Source organism: Sander lucioperca, chromosome 6 (genome assembly GCF_008315115.2).
Source record: "Sander lucioperca isolate FBNREF2018 chromosome 6, SLUC_FBN_1.2, whole genome shotgun sequence".
Lineage (NCBI taxonomy): Eukaryota > Metazoa > Chordata > Actinopteri > Perciformes > Percidae > Sander > Sander lucioperca.
In genome coordinates this window covers 18809779-18821650 of record NC_050178.1, presented here as the reverse complement: position 1 = coordinate 18821650, position 11872 = coordinate 18809779, and the positions used below count along the sequence as shown (strand labels likewise).

The following is an 11872-nucleotide window of genomic DNA, read 5'->3' as shown; positions in this document are numbered from 1 at the left end:
TGAATGAATGATGAGACAAAACAGCAACAAACAGTAGATGCTTCCTCATTTTTGTCATTATTCATATAGGGTTCACCAAAATGTCAAATTATCAGGAGGCCCATGCACATCCATAAAAATGTTTTGCACAATTATCTGCACAAAACTACTATACTTTAGTAAGACCATTTGTGGTTGAAACATTGTCAATATGTCTATGTGGAAAAGAAGAATTGGGAACACAGAATTGACTTAAAGTGCTCATATTATGCTGTTTGGCTTTTTCCTTTTCCTTTATTGTGTTATATATCTTTTTTGTGCATGTAATAGGTTTACAAAGTGAGAAAGCCCAAAGTCCACCCCAAAGGGACTTACCATCTCCAACAGAAAACACTGTTCACAAACTGCTCCAAACAGCTCTATTGTAGTCCAGCCTTTACTTCAGAGACGAGTCACTTTGTAACACACGTTATAATGCTCGCCTAGCTTCTAGCGTGGCACGCCCTCATACTCTGCTTCTGACTGGCTAGTAGTCCTTACCTAGGTACTGCTCATGTGCAACTCCCAACAAAGATGGAACAGAAGTGAGATACCTCACAGTGCAGATCCATTTTTGCGACACGACTGAAGCGTGGTGTCGCGACGTCATACATCCATGGTTGATGCTCCTTGACCGGCAGCTGATTGGACGAACGCGTCACGTGGGTCTGGCTACTCCTGAATTTCAAAACGACCATCATGGCGGCTCGTTCAGAATACAATCTCGTATTTTACGAAAATAGTTCATCGAAACGTGTTTCTGAAAACATTTTAAGCGAGAAATAGGCCATGCAGTTGCTGAATCTGTCTTCATTTCAGATCGTCAAAGGTCAGTTTGAAAGATTTTCGTCTCCTTCTATTGGATAGTCGCATCGCATTCAACGGGTTCATTTGCATAAAGATGGGCATTGGCCAGCTTTTTTGACGCAGCGCTGCCTTCCCGGAATGCTTTGCGGGCTCGTTAAAGTCGACTGACATCACCCATAGGAATAAAGTGGAAGCGTCGCGCGGCCAGGTGGATCTGCACTGTCACTCTGTAGCTAAAACAGAGAGCTCAACACACAGGGTGAAAAGAGGAGCTGCAGCAATGTGCAGTACAACAAAAATATGGTGTTTTTTGAAAATTAAACCATGTAAACCTATTCTGGTACAACCTCTAAATACAATTATGACCCTGAAAATGAGCATAATATGAGCACTTTAAGACCAGGCTGCTTTGTTCTCCACTGCACTGCAAGGAATTAGTACATGTCTCCTGCAGACACATCTACATCTGTTGAACTGTGATATAAAAAGAAAACCTACTGTTTTCTTTTTATATTTTTTTGTTTGTTTTTTTTATCAGTTGGGTCTGGCTGTGGAACTTTCTTTGTTGCCATTTTCTGATTTTGATGTTCCTGTACATTAAAGTTTTTCCAGAAATGGTACTCTACTTAGAAGTGCGAGTGTCTCAGTACACACTCTGAAAACAAATCAAATGTAACTACCCGTATAAACCTGCATGTTTGCAATTTTCTGGTTGAAAGTTTGAACGCTGTTGCACTTCTGACCGAACAGAGTACACGCTTACATCACTTCACTGACCACTGGAGGTCAGCAAAAACAAGTTGTTTTTTTTGTGATAGTAAGCTGGTCTCTAATGTTATCATCTGTTCAGTTTTACCATTAGCCTGATACGTTGGGATCCAATTTCTGTCGGCATTATTTTGAGAAATAATATAACAGGTATTGAGCTCTTCCTTGTGTGTTTTCTGTGTTATTTCTGTGACCGTGTGTCTGTACTCTGTGTGTGTGTGTGTGTGTGTGTGTGTGTGTGTGTGTGTGTGTGTGTGTGTGTGTGTGTGTGTGTGTGTGTGTGTGTGTGTGTGTGTGTGTGTGTGTGTGTGTGTGTGTGTGTAGAACTCCGGCACACAGCAGGTGTCAGACTTGACGGTGAACATCAGCGATCACGTGGATGCTGATCAGTTGCACACATTTGACAGGTTGGTGTCTCATTTTTCCATAATGGTTCGGGGACTCATTTTATTAGACCTAGTTATGCGTTTGTCTTTTTTTCCATGCACATTCTGATCAAGTTTGTCTTCTGGCATTTTGATTATGATGCTGTTATTTTATGAACACTCGGTAGGGAAGGGAAACTAGTAGATGTCTCTTGGTTATACCTGACGTACCTGAGTGCTTTTAGTTTGTTTTGCTCCATCATCAACTATCAAAAGGACACTTGTGCCGTAGATCCAACTGTACAGACAATATTTTATATTACTTACATTATTTTATATACAAATTATTATCGTTATTATAATATTTCTTTTAACCAATCACAATCGTCTTGGGCAGAGCTAAGCTCCGGAGGCAGAGACGGTGATTCTGCAAAATAGTCTCTGGGAGGAACTTGTTTTGGTGGAACATTTGCTCTATTTAAATTAGCTGGATACATGGTTAAACCTAACTTGCTCTTACCAGTGTATCTCCGTGTGTACTTCGTCCACAGCAATTCCACCAATGAGTCCCAAAACGTCCCAGTTACAGAGGAAATGCCGTAAACGTATTCTTTTTAAATCTTTACAATCATTCCCCGAAAGAACCAAGCAGGCCTGCCTTGTTGCACCATCCAAATTTTCTTCAAAACTTAAACTTGCAGCATGTAGCTCGCTAGCTTGATTGTTTGTTGTTGTTTCCCGAAGCGAAGGGATTTTGAGAACGGCAACACACAGATTAGTCAGGTTAGGTCCATACATGTTGGATGTCAGGCTTTATCCTGAACATGTACTTCCATTGATCCAGACTATGTTAAAAGCAACCTATTCTTTGCAGTGTGTTCAAGGATGTAGACAGTCTGTCAGAGAAGGTGAAGACTCAGCTGCTGCCCCCCCAGGACAGACCGACAGGACAGAGGATGAGTCGGAGGGACACGGAGGATGAGGAGCAGAGACGGAGAAGAGAGGACAGCGATCCCCTCCGCATCCCCAACAGACAGCCTCGTCAGGGACCCCCACCACACTGGTCAGCCTCTGTCTAAACTGACCTGTACACACAAAGGATTCCCCTGTGGAAATATGCGCTTAAATATCTTTAAATATTTAATTACATCAATATTGTCCTATTTTAGAACAGTATGTTGGCAGTTTTCTCATTTGCATTAACCAAATAAAAAAAAAATAAGACTTAACAATAAGGAACTAAAGCATATCTGGATACAAAATAGAGAGAGAGAGAGAGAGAGAGAGAGAGAGAGAGAGAGAGCGAGAGAGAAAAAAAAAAAAAAACTTGATTATATCATCTTGGGCTTTTGGAAATCATGATGAGTATTTATTTTTTTTTTTTTTCAAACTGATTAAAAGATTAATCCAAAAAATAGTCTGGAGATTAATCAATCATGAAAAATATTCATTTGTTGCAGCCCGACGAATAAAATTGGACTTGTTTGGATAAAACTAAAATTATATTTTTGGGTGGATTCTCCCTTTAAATGTCATGTGTGATAAAGTGTGACAAGCACATGAAGGACGTGACACACACACACACAACACACTGTCAACAACAGCAAAGAGTAAATAAGGGCTGTGTGTGTGTGTGTGTGTGTGTGTGTGTGTGTGTGGATTCAATCACTCTGCTTTTCACTCCTTGTCTCATCTGCCTCCCCTCCTCCCCCGTCCTCTTAGCTGTGACCCGATCAGATGAGATGTGAGGTGATCTCAGCACTTTATCGACCTCACTGCTGTTGCCTCTTCGTCTCGGGGGGGATGGGGGGGGGGGGGTGTAAGGATGAGATCAAAACAATGACAGATGAAGTAAACCAACATCTGAGAGAGAGAAAAGACGTAAAGGGAGAGAAAACAAGAAACACAGATAAGAGGCAGAAAGATGGAGAAAGTAGTGAAATGGAGAGAGAAGAGGAACGATGAATGAGAAAGCAAAAACTGAGGCAGGGCTGCAGGGAGGAGGAGGAGGAGGAGGAAAATGGACAGAACGGAAGATGGAGAGATGGTGTGTTTCATCCAGAAAGCAGACTGTCTGTGTGATTCATTATGAATAATTAGAATTGCTAATGGGATAACTTGGGTTATAAATGGGATACGTAATGTATAATGTTAAGTTATAGGATTAGGTTTGTGATTCATTTCATTTGAGTGATATGTGCGCGGATTCAGGGTCGCTGCATCAGCAAAGAGCGTAAGAGGAGAATCCAATCCAACCGCTGCAACTAACGGTTATCTCCAGTAATTATTCATTGTTCCTCGATTTAATCGCGTGGTCAATGAAATGTGGCGTTTTCAAATGTCTTGTTTTGCCCGACCATCAGTCCAAAACTCAAAGATCTTCAGTTTATCATCACATAAAGGAAAGGGAAGCAGCGAGTCCTCACATTTGAGAAGCAGGAGACTGAGAATGTTAAGCATTTTTTACTGAGACAATGAATCCATTAGCAAAATAGTAGCCAAATTATGTTATATATTTCCTGCCAACATTTAGCATACAATTGATTTAGCTTTAGTTCTACCAAAGTCATTTTTAAGATATCAGTCTCTTAGTATTAATGCTCTTTCTACCAATTTATCAACTGCCTTTTTCCCCCCTCAAACTGCAACAAGATCCGAAATCCAACAAAAGTGTGCATCAAATGTTAGACTTTCATCGTATCTAAGGTCGGTTATACAGTCCTGTTATTTTCAATTAAGAAATCATTAACAAACTTACACCCTTTCTGATCTTTTAAACAGCAACAAATCATTGTTTTGTGTTCCCACGTCTCGACTATTGCAATGCCCTGGATTCTTGTCTAGGCCAAAAAGTTGCTGCATGATTAACATTTGCTGACTAAGACTTCACAGCGTTCCTATAGGATCTTATTTGTCTAAATAATAAAATTGTGAAAAATGCCCATAAATTATAGCCTGGTCCTACCAGACTCTGGTACATTTCATTTGTCCAGAGAGTCTGGCCACTCTCCATTGACAAGCATTAACTTCCTTGAAGGCGGGTACTCTGTTGAAGTTTAAAACTATTGGATCTGCCCAGAGCCACTCTGGATCTGTCCTAACCAATCGCTAACGTTGGGTCATGACGTCGGCTTAGCATCACTAGCGTTAGCCTTAGCCTATTCCTTCACCACTAACTGCTGGAAAATCAAACTGTTCCCGAACCCCGTGGGGATATTCTGCAGCGCTGGCACAACGGACCGAATGGCTTCGCTCGCATCTTTCTCCGCCGCCATTACGGAACTACAACTCAAACTAGCGCACGACCTCAACGTCATCGTTCTCAGCCTCTCCCTCTGTTCGCTGATTGGACCGATAAAGATTTGGCCGGAGACAACCCACGAATATACCGCAAACCCAGACGGAGTGCTGTAGGGATATGAAAATTGAGCGGAAGTACGTAGGAGGGCGGAGCCAGGCTACATAAATAACTCTTCAGTCTTTAAATTGCTTGTTTTGTTTGACCAACAATCCAAACACACAGATATTCCATTTACAGTGATTCAAAATAAAGAAAAGCAGCAAATATATTTACATTTGATAAACTGCTACTGTAAATAATCAATGAAAGAACTATTTTCCTTCCAGGGCCGACCCCATGGTTCCTCCGTTTGCAGCTGGAGGAGCAGATCTGGATCCCTTCGGGTCAGTCTCTCTCTCTCTCTCTCTCTCTCTCTCTCTCTCTCTCTCTCTCTCTCTCTCTCTCTCTCTCTCTCTCCTTCATACTAAATCCTTACAAATGATTTGTTTTATGGAAGTCATTTTGCAGATATATAGCGTGGTTTTTGTTCTAAGCTGGGATTTGGGGGATGAACAGTCTGTCCATGCAGTACCAGACCGACAGCAGAGGATTACTGGCGCTCGGCCAGCTGAATGTGAAGCTCTAAACACAATTATCACAACGTCACGATGAAGAGAAAAGCAATCGAGTAGCAGTCTTACTAGTGTTTAGTTTGAACATGATTTTTTTGTATTGCCCTTTAGTGGTCCTTCCCTATTGAAGTGTCCTGCACTACTTTTTAAATCACAGACAGTCAGGGTTGATTGTTTGCACGTGATTAAGTCAAAGATATTTCTTAACCTCATCACAATAAGTATTTTTTTTTCTTACATAAGTAAATGAAAGAATTATATTTTTCACTTCAAAACAGCTTTTTGTTGGCAGGTGGCACCAGGTGGTTCTTGGCCCCCCGCGCCCTCCATTATAATCATGGGACGTACAACCTTTTGTGTATTCAAGTCATTTTACATCCTTGAAAACAGGCGCAAACAATTGAGACAAATTAAAACCAATCTTCAATCCTCAATCCTTAGTCATGCCAAATAATAAAACACCCAATAACTGAAATTTAAGAGGTAAAAGCGAGGGAGAGAAAAGATAAAATACACATTACCTTCTCACGTATGGTCCCTCTCTGTCACTCTTTCAGGACCCGTGGCGGTGGCGGGATGATAGTTGACCCGCTGAGGTCGGGGTATCCTCGCTCTGGGTTGGATCCCTCCAGCGGGATACCGGACATTCTGCCTCCCGGAGCTGTTCCCCCTGGGGCTCGCTTCGACCCGTTTGGACCCCCCGGACGACGCAGGCCAGGGTGAGACGCACACACGCACACACAGACACACAGACAGACTTGTTTGGATAGAACTAAAATTATGTTTTTGGGTGGATTCTCCCTTTAAATGTCATGTGTGTGTTAAAGCGTGACAAACAAGAACACCACAAGCACATGAAGGACGTGACACACACACACACACGTTTGTTTCACTATCTTTGTGGGGACCCATCATTGACATAATGCATTCCCTAGCCCCTTACCCTAACCTTAACCATCACAACTAAATGCCTAACCTTAACCCTTACCCTCATCCTAACCATAACCTAATTCTATCCCTGATCCTACAATAAAGTCTTAACCCTCAAACAGCCCTTTAACCTTGTGGGGTCCAGCATTTTGGGCCCACAAAGCTGTCCGGACCCCACATGTATACTGTATTCCAGTTTTTGGACCCCACGAATATAGAACACACACACACACACACACACACACACACACACAGAATCCGGGGGCAGCTTTGAAGGACTGTTTCCCTGAAAAGAACACACGTGGTCTGTCCTCTTAAAGAAGTCTATACAAAATCTGTGGCCGTTCCATTGATTTCCTATGGGGAGAGCGGTGCTGCCCAACTGCTGCGCTACCCTTGGCGTTGCACAACGCTCGGAATTGCCGCCGAGCGCTGCGCTCAAGGTTCAAATTATTTCAACTTTGACCTCGTGGCTGCTGACCTTTTCAAGACTCAACCAATTCCAGAAGCAGTGATGACGTACTGTATACCCGCGCTGCTCTTTGCCTCCCCTACCTCGCCGTTTTACCACGGATCATGTGTAGGCGGCTTAAGAACCTCTTGAAGAACTAAAGAACATATTTTCTCAACAACACTTTTCTAGACTAAATAGTTATTCGATTAGAAAAAGAAAAAAGGACAAGATACCTAGATATGTATGTAATATTGTTACTTTTATGTAGGGATGTCCCGATCAAAGTCCTTTAATGTTGGCTGTCTGCTGATACAAAGTCTGATCTGATACTTATATGTACTTAAATGTTGATTCTGTGTCTGATACATAACGTGCACAGCTTTCTAAATCTGACACACATTATTTATCACAAGCTTCGTCATCCAAATACTTGAGTTTGAGAAAGTTTAAGAAAGTTTAAGTGGGAGAAATTGGCGTGAAGCGATCCCCTAGAGGGAAGATGTCTCACTCTGTTTCTGTAGTTCCAACAGTCTTTGGCAGCGTACAGACACACACAGACCTGCAGAGACACACAAACCCAACGACAGCCATGTTTAACGTTGGCCTGCCATCAAGTAACAATTAACATTAATTAGCGACAGCTGATGTTGACTTACGCATGTCATTTTAAACGGCAAAAGCAACGGCCACTGCCGGCTTACAGTTTTTCCTCAGTCGCTTTGCTCCATTTCTCAGATCAGAATTGAAATTCTCAAAACTACCTGTTCAATCTTCACATCATTGTGTCACTTGTGCACATCAAAAAAGCAGTTTCTCATTTCTTTGAACACGCTGCAAAATGCTTTGGTACATCCATGCAAACGATTATGTACAATTCTCTGCTGTTTCCTACATTATCAACTCCTTATGTCATGTTGATCAAAATGTATTATAATGGGTCTCTGTTGAATAGTCTCACCCCCCACAACATTTAGGTATTAGTTCATAGCATAAGTCTTTACATGCAAAATGGTTGAACAAGTTGTCATAATATGTCAAGCATATTTCTATACATTTCCATTAGACTTTTTTTTCTAATTCTGTCCTGAATTGGTAAATTGCTCCCCCTTGACTTTCTCTAACGAAGGTGTATCTCATGAACCATCAACTGGCGAGTGTGTGTGTATGTATATATATATATATATATATATCGCCAGAGCACAATGAACGTCAGGATGTGTAGGAAGACTGCACTGTAATTCCTACAGTACTGCATGTACAGTTTTCCCTAAGGAGATGTCCTATGTTCACATTTCTTTGTGCTATGCAGTGCTGTCTTTTCCTTTCTGTATCGCAACGACATGGTCTGTCAACAAATTACAGTACAAACCGTAAAAGCGTAAATGTGAATCTTGTCCAGTCTCTTGCAATCAAACTCCCACACACGCTAAGGTGTAACCTACAATTTACAATAATTGTCATCAAAACTTTAGCCATAGTTTACATCAGAACATCCAAGGACTTGTCATTCTGATGGCACTGACATGTTCATTGACACAGATATTTACTTTTGAGAGATGAACTAAGGATTTTGAGCAAGAGACTGGCTTTTGCAGGTAATCCATGGTGTTTTGCCATTTGTACGAATTGTTTTGAGAAATGCACTTACCCTTTTGCAAATGTCGAAGATGATTCGAGAAATGTACCAAAGCGATGAGAAAAACCGTAAGATGAGAAGCTACTGCTCTTACCAGTGTATCGCCCTGTGTAACGTTACTTCGTCCCAAGCGATCATGCGGCGCCGGATGTTCCATCCAATTATCCGGTAAATAAACGGTCGTTGATCCGGACTATATAGCAGCTAACCAGACGCAGTTGCTAATGGGACAGTTGTACTGGAAGAGTTGCCTAAAAGAGAGAGAGAAGTAACTAAATGAAAATATGACAATGACTTTCCGTGTGTGTGTTTTTCAGGCCGGACCCAGACCACATGCCCCCACCGGGCTATGACGACATGTTCATGTAGTACTTCCTGCTTTTCTACTTCCTGTTTGAAACTCACATCATCCTGTCCTCCAGCCAATAGGAGCCAGAAGGAAGTTCTCATATTCACCTCCTCGATGGTTTGATATCTGGTTTAGTGGCATGAAAATAAAAGAAACGTCTGCCTTTTGAATTTTCTCCTGTTTTTGAAAAAAATGCTTATTTCATATGTGTTTATTTCATATATGTATATAACTTATGTAGAAGTACCCCACTCTTGGTAAATATACATCAGCAAAACGCATTAGCGCGTACTTCCTCTGCTTCCTAAATGATAAAAAGCCAGTAGATTATTATCTTCCCATCAAACTGAATCTTTTAGTTATAATTTATTCATAAAAAGGACTTTAAATTCCTGTTGTGGATACCTCCGAAAAGCTTGACATATGGTTTTTTTTTTTTTTTTTTTATATTGATTTGTTTGGATTGTTGTTGATTAAACAACACAGTTGATAAAATATCTCATGTCCAAAATAAAAAATCTGACTTGACATTCCTTTTGTTTTTCTTGGAAAGGTGTTGGTGCAGAAAATAAGCCAGTACTGAAATTATTGTAGTGAGTGTATTATTATAGTGAACAATTTATTTCATGCCAGGTACAGCAAAGCCAATAAAATGTGGACCTTGGATGTAAAACATCAGCCTTGACATGATTTTATGAAAGTGCGTTCAGCAAAGCAAACATTTTCACATTGTGTTAATAATGCAAATTGGACTGCTATTTCTGCACTTTCTTCCACAATTTTGACAAGCAGCACTTTGTTTTTGTTTGTATCTTTAATAGAAAAAAAGAGGGATCCCAGAAAGTACAATAATGATCTCCACAGACACGCACACACATACAGAATTTGCATAGAAATGCTCACACCTGACATGCATACCTTCACACTGATGAAAGAAACCCACACAGGCTGCAGTGTGAAATTTGATGTAAACAAGATCATTTGAATTTATATGACCACATAAACATTCTCAACAGGCAGAAGATGAAGGGGAAATGTGGCGAATGGGATGAGAATAATGCTCACAACTCACTCGCAGATACACCTGGCATGTTTTCTTGCTACATTTCATTAGTGGTTCTGACAGAGGCATGCTAACGTGGCTGGCATGGAGGCAACTATTTTCAATCCAAATCTAACAAAACGACTGACCCTGATAATGACAGAGGGAAATAGTTTTTAAAAATGAGGATTTAAATAAGAGAAAAAGGGGGAAAAGTGAGAACTGTCAGTTTTAATAAAAAATATTCAGTATAGTACAGTGTAGTACAATTTTGAGGTACTTGGCTTCTGTTACTTTATACTTCTACTCCACTACATCTCAGAGGCACATATTGTACTTTTTACTGCATTACATTTACGTATATATTTATATTCGATATTCAATTGCAGATTCAGGTTATTATTACTTCATAATCAACAAATAAATGACGATGCATTAGTATGAGTTAAGTTGCCCCACTATATAAAGTCATTAGAATGAGTTCCTCCTTTACCAGCTGAAACAATGTGAACACATTAATGCATCAATACTTATAGTACAATAATATACATTTATCTGAAATGGGCCATTCTGCATGATGAGTACTTTTTTAAATTATTTTTTGGGGCGTTTGAGGTATTTAATTCCACAGGACAGCTGAAGATATGAAAGGGGAGAGAGAGGGGGGATGACCTGCAGCAAAGGGCCGCAGGTCAGAGTCGAACCCGCGGCCGCTGCGGTGAGGAGTAAACCTCTATATACGTGCGCCTGCTCTACCAACTGAGCTAACCCGGCCACATGATGAGTTCTACTTTTGGGACTTTAAGTACATATTTTGATGCTCATACTTTTATTTGAATGTCCTTCTTCCACCAGTGATCACAACCTACCCAGCACGAACAAACAGACGTTTAAAGGCCTGCGGCTCAATATAAAAACACACTACATAAAATAGTTTGTCCTATGTCAAAGTACCATATGTGATATTTGTGAAACAGAAAGACTAAAACAAGTCGACAGAGTGACCAAAACTAAACGACTGACAGATGGGGTGACAGGTGGGTTGAGGAGTACCTGTAATATCCTCCAGCTTTGTGTGTCTGTGTGGCTCGATGGTGTTTTAAGCCCCCAACGTCTCCTTCCAGGCAGCACTGCGACCGTTGACTTCAAGGCACCTAACCCTAACCATAACCATTGCCTAATCCTAGTGCCTTCCAGGCAGCGCTGCCTGGAAGGAGATGTTGGGGGCTTAAAACACCGATAAACATCTGTGTGCGTCTGTGTGTGTGCGTCCCAGCTGGATTATTGTTGTCCTCAAACACACTCTGATGTTGTTATGGATTAGTGCCATTAAACTATCTTTAAACACAGTGCTCTGTCTCTGGGGACTGCCGGCAGCTCCTTCCACCTAATGGCTGTGAGACCTTTATACACACAGGTGTGTGTCTGTTCCTAATCATGTCCAATCAAGTGAATTGACAACAGGTGGACTCCAATCAAGGTGTAGAAACACTGGGGTGCCTTGGTAGCTCACCTGATTGAGCGTGCGCCCATCTACAGAGGCTAAGTCCTTGCCGCAGCGGCTGCGGGTTGGATTCTGACCTGCGGCCCT

General features: G+C 41.3%; 1 protein-coding gene and 1 long non-coding RNA gene across 2 annotated transcripts in view; one reads left to right on the top strand and one right to left on the bottom strand.

Annotated features, from left to right (window-relative positions):
- psmf1 (proteasome inhibitor subunit 1) overlaps positions 1–9767 on the top strand; it is an 11744-nt gene extending 1977 nt beyond the window's left edge. Inside the window, exons 3-7 of the mRNA XM_031277224.2 lie at positions 1918–2000; positions 2833–3021; positions 5586–5642; positions 6428–6589; positions 9208–9767. Of these exons, the coding sequence (XP_031133084.1) occupies positions 1918–2000; positions 2833–3021; positions 5586–5642; positions 6428–6589; positions 9208–9259 (543 nt within the window). The 3' untranslated portion in view covers positions 9260–9767. The remainder of the gene's footprint in view (positions 1–1917; positions 2001–2832; positions 3022–5585; positions 5643–6427; positions 6590–9207) is intronic.
- LOC116034529 lies at positions 2924–6473 on the bottom strand. Its single transcript, XR_004101129.1, has 2 exons — positions 6392–6473; positions 2924–3043 (listed from the first exon to the last, which is right to left on the bottom strand). It is a non-coding gene; the product is annotated as an uncharacterized LOC116034529 (long non-coding RNA).
- Positions 9768–11872: the final 2105 nt, after the last annotated feature.